This window comes from Ctenopharyngodon idella, chromosome 11, assembly GCF_019924925.1.
Source record: "Ctenopharyngodon idella isolate HZGC_01 chromosome 11, HZGC01, whole genome shotgun sequence".
Classification (NCBI taxonomy): domain Eukaryota; kingdom Metazoa; phylum Chordata; class Actinopteri; order Cypriniformes; family Xenocyprididae; genus Ctenopharyngodon; species Ctenopharyngodon idella.
The window spans coordinates 27,108,047-27,127,790 of NC_067230.1; the positions used below are offsets into that span (position 1 = coordinate 27,108,047).

Consider the following 19,744-nt stretch of genomic DNA (forward strand, 5'->3'; position numbering starts at 1 on the left):
GTTGTTGCCATGCCGTCATTTTACACCGGACTTCTTCACGAATGAGGGTCAATTCAACGCTGGATTTGCACAAAAGATTAACATGACGGCACATGCTAGTCGATGAGTTGAATCAGCTCAATAGCAACTACATAAATTTATCCACTAACCATTCAGAAACAGCCAGTTTCATTCTACAAGTTGTAACTTCTTCCTGAGTCTCTCCATCAGTGTCCGACTCAGGTTTGAACAATGTAAGGCTGAACTCCGTTACTGACAATCATCATTTTGGCTGTGTGAGATTCTACAGCTTTGTTTTTGTTGAGCAACCGAAGCACGAGCTGTTAAAGCTCCGCCCTCTTCTGGAAAGCGGGCCGGGAGCAGCAGCTCATTTGCATTTAAAGGGACACACACAAACTGCGTGTTTTTGCTCATCGTGTTTTTAAATCAGCTTGATTTTAAAGGAGGGAAGTATGATCGTTTTGTAGTAATCAACATTAAGCCACAGATGCTGTCAATCAAGCTTGTAACTTGTAATGAACCCTGGAATATTCCTTTAATTATCATTTGGATGTAAATGTGGTCTCACTCTTTATGCAAATTAGATTTCATGAATATAAAGTTTGTAATAATTCTCAAATGGAACACTCACAATAACCATTGTATAATTTATAGACATTATTAAAGCAAATGCTCAGTGTAGTAACCCAGGAACACTTTATTTTCTGTATAGAGAAGGGCAGTTGTCAGTGTGAAAGCACAACGTGAGCCTGATGGTGCAGTTAGGCTGCTTTTGCTTACACTGCTTATGCATGCGGTATGAAACCGGCCTGAGGCACGGACAAAAGAGAAGCGGCTTTTTTCCTCATCATTTTATCTTTGGGCTTCTGCATCTTTTTTTAGGCTGATACAGTAGAAAGTGACATGAAATTAAAACATTGGAATAAAAAACAGCCGAAAGAGGTGGACTCTCAAGGATTCTTCCTCATCTGCATCATCATCATCATCAAAAAAAAAAAGAAAAGAAAAACAAAAAAGGAATGGTTGATAAAAAGCAACTAAGACTGACGCAGGATGTGCTGGTCTCCAGCAAATGTGTTTTTTGAATATAAATATATTTAATCTGAAAATAAAGAGTAAGTAATACAGTTCACGCTAATCTAAAATGAAGAAATGCTCCGTAGATGCAGGTATAAAGACAGAGTATAAAGAAAGACAGCAGCTGACGTCACTGGTTTACTTTACGGGTCTTTTCTGGGCCATAGAGCTGCATGAAGAGTGTGCGTGTGTATGTGTGTGTGTGTGTTTTGGGAGTTGAGGAGAAGGTGAAGGGCCTCAAAGGAGGAAAATTAGTGAAAGTGACATTCCAGAGGATGATGGGAAGAAAGACCAAAACAGAAAGAGAAAGAAAAAGAGAAAGACATTAGCCGCGTTTCCATTACCCTTTAAATTGCGCAAATTGAAACTGCGAATTGAAAATACGCTCAATGGAAACACGTCAATTTCGCAAAAACTCCCATATATCGCAAAAAAGTTTTTACGCTCGCATGAGGTGGTTTTTCAGGCAATTCGAAAAAGGAATATTTTGCAAAACTGCAATGGAAACAGTTTTTTTCGCATTTACAGGTCACCTGACGTACAGTCACATCATCATTCTTCAAAGATAGCGCGGTATGTTTGTACAGATGACGAGACAAGGGGTGCTTTTCTTTTCTTATTTATGCATCTCTTTCCTCACACCTCAGCTTCACCCCCATAGATGAAACGAGAGGATGCAAAATAAGAAAACGAGGATGGGGTAATCTAAGGAAATCTTATTTGTATAGGCTATTGGAATATTCTTGATCCCCTGAGGGTCAGTTTAAAGCGTCATCAGCTGCGCTCGAGCCTCGAGTAATCTAATGTTTTTGAAGTGTGACATCGAATACTAATAGTATTCATCTATTAACAATTGAAATTAACATACTAGAAACTAATATTATTAGATGTCTCTGCACCTGTGCATCCTCGCATAGCTCCTCAGGAAGCTTTCGCGGTGAATTTACAGAATTGAAATGGCATTTATAGAATAATAAACAACGGTTTCCAGATCACAAGCTGGAGGATGGAGGAGCGAAGAAATGAGGAAACATCAATTGGAGTATTGAAAAGCACCCAGGGAACATTTATGAGGGAGAAGTGCAAATATATTACGCTCCAAATAAAGCTCTCAGAAAGAAGTATCTTTTAGAAAATGACTTATCGCGAGAGGAAAATGACTCATCGCGAGAGTTTTAGCCGCATAACATCGGTTAATGGAAACGCTGTCATTTCGCAATGGTTTTTTAGCGACATTTAGAAAATATCGCAAACGTTTTGCGCAAATCTGTAATGGAAACACGGCTATTGACATGTTTGGTCTGATTTTTATCTTTACCTTACTCTTCTAAATGCCTTTCTTCTTCTATGCTGTATATACACTACTGTTTAAAAATTTAGGGTCGGTAAGAGTTTTTGTGCTCATTATGGCTGCATTTATTTGATCAAAAATACAGTAAAATATATATTCTGAAATATTATTACAACTTAAAATTTTCTATTGTAATATATTTTAAAATGTCATTAATTCCTATGATTGCTAACTGAATTTTCAGCATCATTACTCGTCTTCAGTGTCACATGATCCTTCAGAAATCATTCTGATATGCTGATCAAGAAACATTTCTTATAATAATTATCAATATTTTTGGTGGAAACAGTGATGCATTTTTTCCAGGATTTTTTTGATGAATAGAAAGTTCAAATGAACAGCATTTATTTAAAATAGAAATCTGTTGTAACATTATAAAATGTCTTTGTGGCTTTTGATCAATTGAATGCGTCCTTGCTGAATATTTTTTTCTGTAATTCTGTAATTGAGATGAGAAAAATAATAAATAGTAATAACTAGTAATAACTAGGTATTAAAGGTGGACTCAGTAAAATTTCAACAACACTGTTTGGAAGTTAGTCGGGCCGACACCAACAACAAACATCTAACCAATCAGCATTAGGGGGCGTATGACAGTCGAGGAGACAGAATGAGCAAGAGGGAGATTTTAAAATAAGAAAAAAAAAACGAGAGATGATGAGACACAACACAAAAGAACTCAAAAAAGATCACTTGAGTGAAGGTTTATGACTGGGCAAGTGCTTTAACACCCGTGTTTATATTAGAAAAGTGTTCCAGTGCTGGAGAGAGCTAAGCGGGAAGGCCTGAAAACAGACAGTTCATCAACTGCGCTTTATTTTTCGTGAAGCATTTTGTTGCGTCAGCTGTGAAAAACAGACATCCACTTGGATTGCGTGTGTAACAGAGGCCAGATAATGAGAGTTTTGCAGTTAAACCACTGCACAGTGACGATCGCTAGAGAATGAGGTGTTTGGCATCATTGTTAGTGCACTCACCTCGCATGCCAGCGATGGTCGGGCCGGGGTTTGAGACCGACCCGGAGCAGGGTGGTTAGGATTGGAGTGCGAGTTTCGGAGGCGGAGCAATGAAAAGAGGGGTGGGTTTGTTTGGGTTGATTTCAAATATCAACAATGTCCAACAGCACTGTTCAAAATCAACTTACCAACACCTTTAACCCTGAACCTACTCCTAACCTAACCTTAACCCATGTAGTTACCTTATATTAGTACACTGTAAGTACACGTAAGTGCATGTACTGTAAAATAAAGTGCAACCGTTAAAACAGTAAAACAGTAGCTAAGCTTTGGAATATAAGCAGATAAAACGTACCCTATAACGACAATGACGAAATCCAGCATGTTCCATCCATTTCGGACATATGCGTTCTGATGCATCACCAAGCCATACGCTATGATCTTCAAGAAGGTTTCGATCGTGAAAATGATAAGGAAGGCATATTCGACTGTTTCCTGTGCGAGACAAAAGAGAGAGAGAGAGAGAAATTAATCGATAAGATGAACAACTGTGTACAATAAATTCAAAAACATTACAGCTCACTGCCAAGATTACTCTACCCTCCATCAAACACAAACACACATGAACATGTTTGGATTGGTTTGATCACACACAATAACCCCAAGAGAGCTGAATGACTTTGTGCGGTCAGCTTCGTCAGTCTGAGACTGAAACATTCAATACAAGACTGAAAATTGGTTTATGATTTGAAGTATCATCCAAGTTACACACACACTGATATCAATTTGGCGTAGAAACAATTTCCACTCCGAAATTGATAGTAAATTTCACAATTAATTACAAAAAACAGCAAGTAACATTGAATTAAACATGAAATTGTGAAGTAGAAAGAATTAAAAAGCATTTTAGTGTTTTATTTACAACTTCGAAAAATATTTTCTACAGCGTATAAGAGGTTACTCTGCAATATAATAAAAACAATTAAAAAATGAAGCGTTTGTGACAGAATGATGATAGAAAAATATCATTTTTACATATATTTGAACTTTTTCAATGCAAAACCTCTTTAAGTCAGTGTCTTGGAGAAATTGTACTAGCATAAACAGATCCATGGCATCTAAAATGATCCTTGAATACATGTTATGAGGGAAAATAAGTGATTTGCCTTTTAGTTACTCCTCAACACCAGAGCTGCATTACTAAAACTGAAAGCAAATTGTTTTTAAAGCATTAAAGCATGCCGCTCGGTCATGGCAGTGGCTAGTGGGTTGTTTTCTATGCATTGATGGTGTTAGACACAGCCATTTAACTTGTCAAATACCATCTCTTTATACAAACACACAGAGACTCAAGCTTTCTCCTTTATGTGTGTGTGACAGCTGTGCAAAGGTTGCACAATGAAAGAGGTTAGTTGGTGTGCGTGCGTGTGCGTTTAAGTGTAAGGACATTTGGGAAGCTTTTATACGCTGTGGGCCTCGTTTTGCCAACATTTTACAGACGACTGAATGAAGCACTTAGCCCTGTGCAACAGAAAAAGAGCCTTTTGTTACTGCGGGAAAAGAGTAACCCGGGCTCACTGATCCTGCTACTACAGACAGAGGCAGAGTGAGTTGTATGAGTGACAGCAGCGGAGAGAAGTCACCGCACTGAATATGAGCTATTTACAGGATGTCAAAGAGGCAATCTGAAACAGATGACACAGAAAAACACATGATAGAAACAAACAAATGCACTTGCCAAAAATCTAATACATCAACTTTGTAGTACACATACAGTATATATACATTGTATAGCACACATTTATCCACTTAAGAAAGAATCTAATAAGGATAAACAATGAAAATATTTTAATTAATTATACATCATGGTACTATCTGTTGTATTGCCTTTCATTTATTCTGATTTAAAATAAAATAAAATAAAATAAAATAAAATAAAATAAAATAGTGACTACAACAATACCGGAACTTAGAAAAAATGACTTTGTCAGTTGACATTCTTTTTTTTATTACTTTTTTTTATTATTTGATATTAGTTTTATTGCATTTAATATAAAATGTTTTTGGTATCTCAATTTTCTCTGAATCTAAACAAAGATCCGCCAAACCTGTCACATGACAGATAATAGTTTAAAAGACCAGATTTCAGGCAAAATGTGTCGTTTTGTTACTTTCAATAAGAAACAAAGTATCATCTTTCAAATTCTGTCCATTTTATCAGGAAATTAAAACAATAAAAGCAAAGCGTGATCATTTCTTTCTCTTTACTACTAGTTATAGCACAAAATAAACACGAATGAACATCTCATGTCTCATATAATCGCTCAATCAGTGTTTCAACCATGGAAAGAGATCATAAAAACACACCATTGCCTACATAAATAATATTTAAGTAATAAGTTTTAATGCATTATACTAATAAACATTTTTGGGGAAATGCATTTGGAGGTTTCTTTGAAAAATGTCACAATGGTGCTTAAACGTGCTTTATTTTCATTATGCAAAATATTTTTTTCTTCCAATTGAAATATGGCCTGGAAATCTTTTCGTGAGATTCACAGAAAGAGCAAGGGAACCATGTTTAAAATATGGCCGCTTTAAATGATGGGCTTTGCTAACAAAGCAGCCTTTAACTTGTCATATCATGCAAATAAACAACACACATTTACATATCAAATAAACAAATGGGAGCTAGAGAGCTTCATTAAGCGATATGCGGTTGAGGACAAAGTAATACAGCATTCCCAATCCATTACCCCTCTACTTTTATTCATCCATCAGCAGAGAGTATGAGAATAGAGAGAAAGAGAGAGAGGAAAACAGAGGCCTGTGGGGCAATCCATAAATATCTCTGACTCATATCTGCTTATTTATGCTCTAAAGACTAACTGTACATACTCTCTCTCTCTCTCTCTCTCTCTCACACACACACACACACACACACACACACACACACACACACACACACAAACCATTAGCTAGTTTACTAAAACAAAAACATTTCATAAACACATGCCCTACTGTTCCACACATGCAAATTTCACCTTCAACATCAAAAGCTCAACATCCCTTTTATGTTAATGAAGTCTGTTTTAATTGTTTTGGTTAGTGCTGTGATACATATTTGTCTGGATATTTAAAGAGCAAAATAAAATATCAAATCTGTCTTCAGCCATACATTGTTTTGGCTCAATCCTTTCAAAAACAGTCATTATGAATCCAAAGGATGAGTTGTAAATACCAAAAGGTATTTTTTGACCCATGTGTCCTATACACTTAACACAAGAATGAACTCACCCTCATTGCAAACTCTTATGACTTTCTTTCATTCGTGGAACACAAAAGGGGAGATTCTGAAGAATGTTCATGCTGCTCTTTTCCATATAATGAAATTAGATGGTTGCCAGGGGATGTCAAGCTCCAAGGAAGACACAAACGCACCATAAAAGTGGTCCATATGACTTATACTCTATATTGCATGAAAAAGAGCAGCATGAATATTCAAAAAAAATCTTATTTTGTGTTCCACAGAAGAGAGAAAGAATAAATTAAACATTTTAGGGGGAACTATTCCTTTAAAGGATTAGTTCACCCAAAAATGAAATTTCTATCATTAATTACTCACCCTCATGTCGTTCCAAACCCTTAAGTTCTTCGGAACACAAATTAAGACATATTTGATGAAATGCGAGAGTTTTTTTTTAATCCCGTAGAAAGCAATGTAAGTACCACATTCAAGGTCCAGAAAAGTAGTAAAGACATCATTTAAATAGTTCACGTGACTACAGAATACTTTTTGTGTGCAAAAACAAAACAAAAATAATGACTTTATTCAACAATTTCTTCTCTGCCATGTCAGTCTCCTACGTTGTTGACGTAGTGAACACAGTGCAGGCTTCCGTGTTTATGTCCGAACGCCAGCTTAGTATTGGCTAATGATGTACATGTGAGCAACACGATGCATTCGTGTGATGCTGACGCAGGAGCCGGCCAATAATGAGCCGGCATTCTGACATAGAACCTGGAAGTGCAGGACGTAAAGAGTATAGGAGAAAGGCAGGGGAGAGAAGAAATTGTGGAATTGAAAGTCGTTATTTTTGTTTTGTTTTTGCGCACAAAAAGTATTCTTGTCGCTTCATAACATAAAGATTGAACCACTGTAGTCACATGGACTATTTTAACAATGTCTTTACTACCTTTATGGAACTTGACTGACAGTAATTATGTTGCTTTCTATGGGGGATAAAAAAAAATAAAAAAAACTCTCGGATTTCATCAAAAATATCTTAATTTGTGTTCTGAAGATAAACAAAGGTATTATGGGTTTGGAACGACATGAGAGTGAGTACTTAATGACAGAAATTTCATTTTTGGGTGAACTATCCCTTTAAACTCAAAGCTACTGCAAGTTACATTGACTAATCTGAGATCAGCCCACAACCATAATGCAAATCAAATCTATATATTAGAGTAAAATCAATACAATAGTGGAAACACAAAACTGAATCAGTGTATGAGGAAACTTGAACTTGAACAGGATGAATCAATCAAATCCAAAATTTCTTAATGGAATTATTAATAATAAACTGATTCACAGAAAAATGTGAGGAGAGTGACATTGCCATAAACAAATTCTAAATGCTGATCCGAGGAAACAGCTAATTTGATTGCGATTTGGTTCTACTTATTGTTTTGATTTATTCTATAATTGGTAAACACAGCATGTCATTTATCATATTCATTGGTTTGAAATGAAGCATGTAAACACACACACACACACACACACGAGCAGGCACATTTGTGCATGTGGCGAATAGCTGGCGTGACATGAGTCAGTGTGACATCATGTCGTTTATCATCCCGGAAACATCACGATGTCCTCTGTTCAAAGTAACAGAATATACGGGCATATACCAGCACATGAACCCATCTAGCAACAAAATATCAATAAATTGACTGTCATTATATTAGTCATTTAAAAAAAACATTTAATGCATTTTCAGCCCAAGTTTTAATGTATACATTTACATTTTCACTGGGGTGTTGATGTCATTTGACTAGTGATTTCAAGAATTCAAGGTAGCAGAAGCATCATTGTGACATTGCTGAAGCTTGGCATTTCTGAGTGACAAGAAAAATGTATTAAGACATCTCTCTACATCCTCCACTTCCATCTTTCTTTTTCTCTCTCTCTTGACTGTATAGATCAGTCAGTGTACACCAGGAAAGCTGGAAGGAGCGCAGACCACATCACAGACTTTCCCCTCTACCTTCCCCTCTACCTCCTCCTACTAACCAAAACAATAAGTAGAACGGTGTGTGTGTGTGGGTGGGGGTGTGTGTGTGTGTGTGTGTGTGTGTGTGTGTGTGTGTGTGTGTGTGTGTGTGTGTGTGTGTGTGAGCTTGTGGAACAAGAGTGACAAACAACCGTGTCCCGGCACAGAAAGTGCTTTTCTTTAGAAAAAAGCCAGCCAGTCAAAGAAACACAAATAAAAAAGATCCTGATCACAACTGTGTTATAGAAATATGACGGTATTTCAAATGACCTTGCAGTGATAAACTTTGAATGCATAAAGACAGCCAGCTGAATGCAGCATCTATTCCACCTCCTCTCTCTTATAGCCATGCAATTCTGAACCTCGTCCTCTCGCTCAGTAACCCAGCAACCAACCGCATCCTTTCCCACTACGCAGCGCTGCTCAGAATCAGGTGGTCTTGGGCTCGCTGTTCCACCCCTGACCACTGAGGGGCAGTGTGTGGGGGCGGCAGCGGGAGAACACAGGCAGATGCAATAAATGACCGAATACTAATGAGACCAAAGATGCCCCTCAAAACATCATCATACTGCAATTCATGTCTCCATTTCAGATTCCATTCAGATTTCATTTATCACACGATGACCTCTGGAGCAAAGCAATTTCACCTGAAAATGTGGTACCTGATTGAACGGACGGGAACTACAGCAGAAAAATTTGAGCTACAGCATTAAAGGGACAGTTCACTCACAAATTCTGTCATTATTTAGACACATAACTTTCTTTCATTCATTGAACAGAACTAAGCAGTTCTTTTCCATACAATAAAAGTGGAAGGGAACTAGGGACAGCCATGGTCATTCATTTTCATTGCACGGACAAGAACTGCTGGAAAGATTTTGTCATGTTTTTAAAAGAAGTCTCTAATGCTCACCAAGGCTGTATTTATTTGATCAAAAAATACAGTAAAAACAATAATGACCACACTTTAGTTTATGGTCCAATTCTCACTATTAACTAACAATTAACTACAACTTTTGCCTCAATAAATGCCCAATTACTGCTTATTAAGAGTTAGAAAGGTAGGATTGGGTAGGATTAAGGGATTTTCTTTTTAAGTAATAATAAACAGCCAATATCCTAGTAATATGCATGCTAATAAGCAACTAGATAATAGTGAGAATTGGACCCTAAACTAAAGTGGTAACACTTTATTTTAGGGTTTTTTAACTAGCTGCTCATTAGCATGCATATTACTAGAATATTGGCTATTTATTAGTACTTATTAAGCACATATTAATGCCTTATTCTGCATGACCTTCTTCTACATTCTTAATCCTACCCAATACCTACACTTAACAACTAACTTACTAACTATTAATAAGCAGTAAATTAGGAGTTTATTGAGGGAAAAGTTGTAGTTAATAGTTTATATGTGCTCCCAATACTAAAGTGTTACCACTAAAGTTTTACCATAATAATATTTTGAAATAGTATTACAATTCAAAACAACTGCTTTCTATTTAAATATATTTTAAAATGTAATTTTTTTATGTAATGGAAAGCATCATTACTATTACAGGCCCCAAACTTTTAAACAGTAGTGTAAATATCTGCTTTTGTGTTACACAAACAAACAATAACTGAGGGTGAACAAATGACAATTTCAGTGTGAACTGTCCTTTTTAAACCCCTCTATACACTGTAAACCTGAATAAGTTGGCAAAACTCTGTCATTAATTACTCACCCTCATATCATTCCACACCCGTAAGACCTTCATTCATATTCGGAACACAATTTAAGATATTTTGGATAAAATCCGATGGCTCGGTGAGACCTCCATTGACAGCAAGACAATTAACACTTTCAGATGCCCAGAAAGCTACTAAAGACATATTTTAAACAGTTCATGTGACTACAGTGGTTCAACCTTAATGTTATGGTGTGAAGAATTAATTTTTTTGAGCCAAAAAAACTAAATAACGACTTTATTCAACAATATCTAGTGATGGGCGATTTCAAAACACTGCTTCATGAAGCTTTGAAGCTTTACAAATCTTTTGTTTCGAATCAGTGGTTCGGAGCGTGTATCAAACTGCCAAAGTCATGTGATTTCAGTAAACAAGGCTTTGTGATAAGTGTTTTGAAATTTCCATGGTTCCCCACTGGGGGGGCGTGACTTTGCCAGTTTGATACACGCTTCGAACCACTGATTCAAAACAAAAGATTCGTAAAGCTTCATGAAGCAGTGTTTTGAAATCGCCCATCACTAGATATTGTTGAATAAAGTCATTATTTTTTTTTTTGGTGCACAAAATTATTCTCGTTGCTTCATAACAATAAGGTTGAACCACTGTAGTCACATGAACTGTGTTAAATACGTCTTTAGTAGCTTTCTGGGCATTGAAAGTGTTAATTGTCTTGCTGGCAATGCAGGCCTCACTGAGCCATTGGATTTTATCAAAAATATCTTAATTTGTGTTCCGAAGTTGAACAAAGGTCTTACGGGTGTGGAACGATGTGAGGCTGAGAATTAATGACAGAATTTTCATTTTTGGGTGAACTAACCCTTGAAATGTTTGAGTACATTAATTCATACATTTAACTCATATTATCATGTAACCTCAATATAAACATTTTTATTAGTGTAAACTTAGCTAGCTAGAACAGGCTAATTCAGAAAATTCTATTTGATATCATGTCAACAATAGCATGGTATAGCACTTGCTAAATGAATGCAGCAATATAAAGCATTTAACATACTTGCTCTCAAACCAAGCCACATGTTTGTCATCATGATGGTAATTCTCCAAAAACCCACATTAACAGAAACTCTTCTAAATTAGCATAACAAAACATTAATCACTACTAAATCTCCCACTTAACATTAATCTTGCACACAAAAAAAAAAAACATTATATAACACTTAATTTTAGCATTTACTCTCCCTTTTGAGTGCCATGGGCAAAGCCTGCTGGGAAATAGAAATCCCAGCCCAGTTTTAGTTAAACTTAAGTTCGTCTAAATTAAAAGAAATATGTTCATAAAACTCAAAACAATGAAACAGTTCAGTTTACTTAAAATATATCACTTCTGTGAACTTGAAAGAAAAAGAAAGTGCTAAATACTCATAAAAGTTGATTTGACTGAACTCATTTGTTTAATTTAAAGGTCACCTATTATGCTAAATCCACTTTTACAAGGTGTTTGGATATAAATGTGTGTTGGCAGTGTGTGAACACAACCACCCTACAATGATAAAAATCCAGCCACTCCTTTTTTTTAAAATCCCCATTAAACCAAAGCAGTCTCATTAGACAAGCCATTTTGATTCTCCGAGTAATGTGACGTCACATTACTCATGCCCCGCCCATGCCCATTGACTGACAGTCCTGTATTACCATAGTTACCGCCCTCAGAAGATCCACCAGAGAATCCAATTGAGACAGGAAATGTGATCGTAGAGAGGGGGCGGGGCACAGCAGCTCATTTGCATTTAAAGGCACATGCGCAGCCTGTTCTTGACTATAGTCAGAAATGGGTATTTACAACATGGATTTATAAATAATCTTTGAGGTATTTTAAGATGAAACTTCACAGACACATTCTGGGGACACCTGAGACTTAACTTAAATCTTGTAAAATGGGAATAATAGGTGACCTTTAAGTTTGTCCTACTCAAACCAATTCATTATTTTGAGCGTTAGGGTATACATTGTATACAATTAAACCAGTTAACCAAACATTAAGAAATTCTTCCCATCGACTCCTAATACATGACCGGATGTTCCATTCATGCAGCAAACATCTTGCAACAAAACTCTAGTAAAGACCCAGTTAGGTTGTATTGCATCCAAACATCAGCACAGAAGTCAGAACAGCAACAGATCGAACACATCTAGTAAACTACTAGTGCGATGTCTTTGTAATGAAAAAGTTGCAAGTTAGTCATATTTGTAGATGCTTCGTCTCTAAAGCAAGTTATGATACATTTAACACATGGAAAATGATTTCGTTCCAACATGTGACAGAAATCCTTACAATAATCCAGAATCCTTTTTTATAGATTACTAGTCAAGTTATTTACAACCACCTTCACAAATAAAGCCTGTTTGCAGTTGCAGGCACTACCAAAAATAAATGATCTTTTATATTATGGGTGTATCTACATCTATTACGTGTGTGTGTCCCTGCGAGTGCCTCTGCATGTTAGTAAGTGTGATTCTGAAATCTGACTTGACTCGAAGCCCATGAGCAAGATCGCTTATTTATGCTTGAGCACGAGATCACCTGAGGAAAACTCAGTGCCGATGCCAGAGACGCATATACACACAGAGAGCACCACCAGTATCTACAGTTAGACATGAACACGTGAAAACCACTGAACAATGAATTTGAGTAGTTGAGGTAAAGACAGAAATGTAGAAATTAATGGCTAGAAAAAAAACCCGTCAGCTGTATTAGTCACAAACAGTCAGAAAATTGGGAGTCTTTCATTGCTTCACAAATTATCAAAATTCAGATGCGAGCAATCAAAACTGTAATTAATACTCTAACACAGGAAGAAAAACGAAGCTTGTTTTCACCATGGAATAAAAAATAATGTAAAGGATAATTTACATAAGACTTCTTATCTCGCAATTCTGACAATGGCGGGTTATAATGTCAGAATCGTGAGATATAAACTTGCAATTGCGAGTTATAACATCAGAATTGCGGGATATAAACTCACAAATTCCACATTTGTTCTTTGCGATTACAAGTTTTTATCCCGCAATTCTGACTTCTTTTCTCAGAATTGTGAGATATAAACTCTGAAATGGTGAGTTAAAAAGTCCAATTTTGAGGAAAAAAGAATTTAATGCTGTCTCTACATTAGAGCATGACATTTACATTTATTCATTTAACTGATGCTTTTATCCAAAGCAACTAAATGGTACATGTGCAATAACACGTTCAACTGAAATAGTTGTAACTATAACTAATAGACATTTGAAATGTTAGTAAATGCATTGAGAGCAAACTAGACATCAAACTCCATATGACTCTCTCTCTCCTCTCACACACTCCATTACACAGAATCCTACAAATCGAAATTCATATAAAACGCATACTCAGTGTGGCACACAAAATCAAATATTCCCATCAATATTACATATGCATATACACACGAATGGACAGAGGCTTTCCAAAGCGTCAAACCCACACACGCTAAGATAAAGAGCACTGGGAAGTCAGCGCATCTGGTGAAAATAAGCGGTTAGCTAAGTGATTAAACATACACTTCAGCCTTCATCACCGCTGGGGTCCGGAGACACAGCTAGACACAAACACACAAACACACACACACACACACACACACACACGTCTGATTCCCCTCAGAGAAATCACCAGCGTCTCCTCCCAAACAGGTTTACGCTTAGGCCGTGTGTCCACCAAAGCGTTTTTAGAAAGCTAAAAACGCTAGGCGCTCTGCTGAAAACGCCTTTTTTTTTTAGTTGAGACACTTTGCTTGCTATGATACGGAATATCCTCGGAAGTGTTACTAGTATCTCATTTCACAGATAGTTCGTTTTCGTACTGTTTCTATATAAAAATGTTGATACAATGTAAAGTATTTGCTTTGGATTTTGCTTTAAGTTATTTAGTTCCGTTATTATGCTTCTTGTTGTACAAGCAGAATGTGGCGGTTGGTCGGTGGGGTATTTGTTCTGCCCCTCCTCCACTGTGATTGGACACCTGGGTACAAAGTGACAGTGATGAGCGCTGCGTTTTACCCAAAGTTGAACATTCTTCAACTCTCGGCGACCGGTAAAAAACGCTGAGCGTTCAGCGCTTCAGCGCGAAATAGATGCTCAGTGCCTCGCTGCTGTTTTAAAAACGTGGCGCTCCCATTGAAAACAATTGGAAAAATACGCTAGCCTCGGGAAAAAAAACATTTTGGTGGACACACCCTTACAGTGATTTTCAACCCGCTTTGTATTGTTACAATGTCAGTAGTATATGCAAATGAACAATGTTTACTCATTCTCTGTTTTATCTGGGCCAAGAAATTCATGTTTATTTGTCAGCAAAAGTCTGCTTTTGACAGCTCCAGGGCTTTCGTGAAAACTACAGATTGTACTGCATTTTTGTATCCCTGCCCAATGACAGTGTTTTGTTTCGGGGGGTTGGGTGGAACTGACAGAATGACTGTTTCTTTCAGTTTTTCCCCCTCTTTTTGGCCTAAAACACTATGTTCTTGTAATCATCCAGTTTAAAATGTTGACTACAACAACAGAGGTTTTTCAGATTTTCCGTCACGGCGTTCTCTCTGCATCTACGATTCTTTGCAGCCTTCAGCCACTGCTTACAATGCGCTGGAATCTTCACTGGAAACCAAATGTAACTCGCACCCGCTAAACGTTTAAACTTTTAATTTTTGCAACCAGGAACAATGTAAGTCGACACCATTATGACTAAAAGTTTGCTAAGGAGTATTTCCTACTAAAGCAAGGTGGTATTTGACTGCTTAGGCGTATCTATAGCAGACTGGTGGGGGTGGCCTTGGACGGCAACATGCCCAGTGCATTATGGGTGTCAAAGTTTTGCTAACTATTTGGCAAAAGAGAAGACAACAGCCTTTTTTTCTCTGTTTTCTCTAGTCAGGTAGCATTGATTAGCAATGTTTTTCCCGCCTTTCTACTGTATAGGCAGACAAGTTTTAATGAAAGCCCATTTTGCCAATGGTGAAGTACCCCTTTAACATCAGTCTTTTCTCTCATACTTCTTATGGTGCGGTTTTCGCTTGGGGCTGATTCCATCTCAAATCATTTTGCTCTATTTTAAGCTTGTCTTATCTCACAGTGACTCTAATGTAGGTTAAACCTGACAACTGTGTGAAAACGCTGGTGTAAAGCTTACTTATGCCAGGGTGTGTTGTGTTTGTTGTCCTTTTTGTAGGGATAAATTGTCTCCATTATGTTATAACCTGAAAAATCTACATTGTGGTCAACCTCATGGTCCCCAAAGGAAAAGATAAATTGGCTATCATAAATGTACCAGAGTACGACCATGTTTTCTTTTTTCTTTCTTTTATCCTTTTTCTTTTTTGAACATGCAAGGCAAAAAATAGAAAAATAAACTAATGGGGGTTTGGAGCAAAAATGTCGCTGAAAGTGATCAAAATGCCAGCAAATTCAAATTGTGCGAGACAAAAAGCTCCATGTTATCAGTATTATATAAACAAAATTGTATACATGAAATTCAACTCTAAGACAAGTTAATCATATTAATTATTCAGAATGGAATATTTATTTAAATGAATTAAGTTGAAGTATTTGACATAAATGGGGCACACACAGTGTTTTACATGGTTACAAAAAATGCTGTCTGTCAGAGTTGGAAATGTCATGTCAGAAGCCTATTACAATCACTGTACTACTGTATTTTGTATGAGTTATTTTACATGTAAAAATGCCAAAGGGTGCCTGGAAGGGGTGATGGCGTAGTAATAATAATTAGCTTAATTTAACAACAACAGAAGTGAATGTAAATGTTTCCACCGTGATACACAACATGACATGCGTGTGTTTGTGTGTGTGGTAAAGGTTGGAGAATATGAATATTATTGGCCATGAAAAGGGCACGCTTGTACACAGCAGTGTTCAGCAGGAGCTGCCTGGAGCCTTCAATCTAGTGCAAGAAACAGCCAGGAATAACCTTATTCCAGACCCCGCATCTATGTTTGTGTCTGAAGAAGAAATGTGAGCGTCTAAAGAGGCCGTGTGTCGCCTTGTGCACCTTAGAGGTACCAAATGATGACTTTCCTTACTTATACATGCTGCAAACACCATTTCTGAGCGCCATATTATATGTAAGGAAGGGAAACGGCAAGCCAAGTATTGTAGAGAATACTTGTCTAGGGAATGTTTGACTCAGACAGGTACGTCATTAGCGGAGAGAGAGCTTGGGGCTTCAGGATGTGTTGACTGCTTCTCAAATACTCGACTCAAGATGTTCCTTTTTTGGCAAAATGACGCATGATCTATTTGAAGCAGAAATCTTGTGGGTCGGAATAGACAATACAAAGTTGTAATATGCAATAATGTAAGTTGTAATCTTCTAAAAGTACAAAATATAAATGTAAGTCATCTTCAGGTTTTTGAACTGTTATTCAAATTGCTTGTAATATAGGGTACTTGCATTATAATTAATTTGATTTGATGCAGTGCTAAGTAATCAATAATGAAATTAAGCGTCTTAAAAGAATGTTCAAGGTTCAATACGTCAATATGTCTTTCATCATCTTTCAGTTCATAAAAAAAAAAAAAAAATCATGTTTAAAGGGATAGTTCACCCAAAAATGAAAATTATTCCATGATTTACTCACCCTCAAGCCATCCTAGGTGTATATGACTATCTTCTTTCAGACGAACACAATCCGAGATATATTTAAAAATATTGCTTAGTTTATAATGGTTTATAATGGTTGTGAATGGTATAAATCATGGGATAATTTTCATTTTTGGGTGAACTATCCCTTTAAAATAGGAACACTGGTTTTCAATCAGCATCACAATTAAATATCCAAAATCTGCAGATATATATTGAATAATTAAAAAAGAATCTCTAATATCAGCCGATTACGGAGCCCCGTACATGGGTATATTCAGTACCCACTGATAGGCACTGTTTTTTTTTAAATGCTCTCGTTTGTTTGAGTGCTCTAAGGTTAACCGTCAAAGGTTTCTATTTACAGCATGTTTGTTTTACAAGCATTGAGCATTGTAGCTAATCAAAATCATATCTGTTGAGCATGTGAACGCAATGGCCTATCAGAGGTGCTAGTTAGTAAGTTAATCAGAATCAGCTTAACACAGCTAAAAAAATGCACGCTTGAGAATCCTTTTATTTTAACCAACAAGGTGTTTTTTATTATGACGGGAGTTTTCGCAAGAGTGCAGAATACAGTGAGCTTGCGCTTTAAGAGACTGACAGTCTTACAAAAATAACCGTCATCTTTACCCTTCTGGTCAAATATTGTGCTGCAAACATCAATAAGACCTTTAAGTTATCAATGCTGCCAAATGACCATGGTATAAGCAGGATAATCCACGGCTAGCTGTGCATTAAATGATTTTAATGAACTCCATGGCACGTCGGGTGGTTCTTCACCTCTACATCGTGCATTAAAATCAATTAATGCACAGCTAGCCATGGACTATCCCTTACAACAACAGCTTGTTTCGTGCGGCATACATCATACATACATACAGTTTTCACGTGTTTCACAAGTGTTTACATGTCCTATTGAACGGGTTAGAAAAGGTTTAAATCATCCCTTACAAGCTGAATGAATCCGCTTGACTTGTTTTGAACCCGGAACACTCCTTTGAGAGTTTTCACTTTCTATAGTCCAATACTCAACCCTTTACCACCTAGAAAGGCCAAATGAAAGCTGAGACCTTTGGGTAATGCAGTCCCTTCGAAATGGGACACCTAATATGCAGGGAACTCATGCATAAAAAGAGGCATAGAAACATCCCATAACACAGCACAGATGTTATTGTTGTTCTATAGTGGCAGAATGGCAAATGAAAAGGTGCATGGCTGCTGTAATTTACACTGAAAAGCATTTAAATTATTTATAACTGTGTGGCGTTAATCAGGTGGTTACTAAAACACATGAGGTCTGTCCCATTTCACATACTGTAGCTATTATACTTCATTTTTTGCGTACATACCAGCCAAAAGACTGTGGTCAGTACATTTATTTTTTTTTTATGTTTTTGAAAGTCTCTTATGCTCATCAATGCTGCATTTATTTGATCACAGTAATACCGTAAATATTATTACAACCTAAAATAACTTTTTCTATTTGAATATATTGTAAATATAATGTATTCCTGTGATCAAAGCTGAATTTTTTAGCATCATTACTCCAGTCTTCAGTGTCACATGATCCTTCAGAAATCATCCTAATATGCTGATTTGCTGCTCAGGAAACATTTCTTAATATTATTAGTTGGAAACAGATGTGCTGCTTAATATTTTTGTGGAAACCATGATCATTTTTTCATGATGTAATGTAAGTACACACTAAAGATCAGGATTAAAAGTACCCTGGAAAACTATTAGCTGGGAATTTCACTCACATGAGGAAATGTGTTGTCTGTGTGCGCTATGTGATAAAGGTTTGCTTTGAAAAACACTTAAAAAATTTAGTATGGACAAAGACACGTTTGATCCTGAACTGGACCCCCTAATTAGAGTCCGTGCTCTAAATGAAACTCCCCTGAGCTTCATCTAAAACCACAATTAAAACTAAAACTCAGCTGAGAAAAAACTTTCAAAGGAGAATTACCATCCAACCTGCTTTGTAGTCAGTAACAATGCTTGATCTGTGCCACTGAACCTATTTCAAGCTCTCCACACTTTGAAAGCAGCCCAACCTCATGCAGTCCTGAGGTGTGTGAGGTGTTCTTTGTGGTGCTAAAATCAGCGATAGACAGTCTCTGTATTAATTTGCATGGTATTATGAGAGACAGGAATGTGCTGCTAGGTAATTTTGATTTCTCTGAACTACATATGTGCATTTCAAGATGTTTGAAGGCCAAAAACATCGGATAACAATAGCTTTAAACCCATGTCAGTGCAGTAAATTATTTGTCAATACCTGTTCTCTCTCCTTATCTCCATCACTCTTTCTTTTTCTCTCAGTCTCGCATGTCTCATGTCACGCATAATCATGTATGGCTGATCATTATCGATCATTGGTTTCACTTCAGCGTACTCGTGCACATCCCTATAGTAGTTCTAAAAATGTTTTTGCTAACATTCACATTAAGTTATATTATTTTTTAATGTACTGTGCATGTCAAAAGTTTTAAAAATGTTTTTAAAAACTATTTTTTTCTTGGTTATGCAAATGTTCTAACATTTAAAAAAGGTTAGACAAGCACCCAAATAGAAACAAAATGTTCAATAAACAAATTGACTAATGCTTTTTTATGTTAACATTTTGAGAAAATGATTAAAGACCAGGTAACTTTGAATGAACGTTAACTATTAATGTTACTAGAAGAACGTTTGTTCATAACTCTGAGAGAACTTTGCCAGAACA

General features: G+C 36.6%; 1 protein-coding gene across 13 annotated transcripts in view; it reads right to left on the minus strand.

Annotated features, from left to right (window-relative positions):
* The window catches only part of cacna1da (calcium channel, voltage-dependent, L type, alpha 1D subunit, a), a 92,591-nt gene that overhangs the window by 61,427 nt on the left and 11,420 nt on the right, over positions 1-19,744 (minus strand). For all 13 annotated transcript variants that reach the window (XM_051912549.1, XM_051912551.1, XM_051912541.1 and 10 more), the window contains exon 4: positions 3,740-3,879. In XM_051912549.1, coding sequence (XP_051768509.1) covers positions 3,740-3,879 — 140 coding nt within the window. The remainder of the gene's footprint in view (positions 1-3,739; positions 3,880-19,744) is intronic.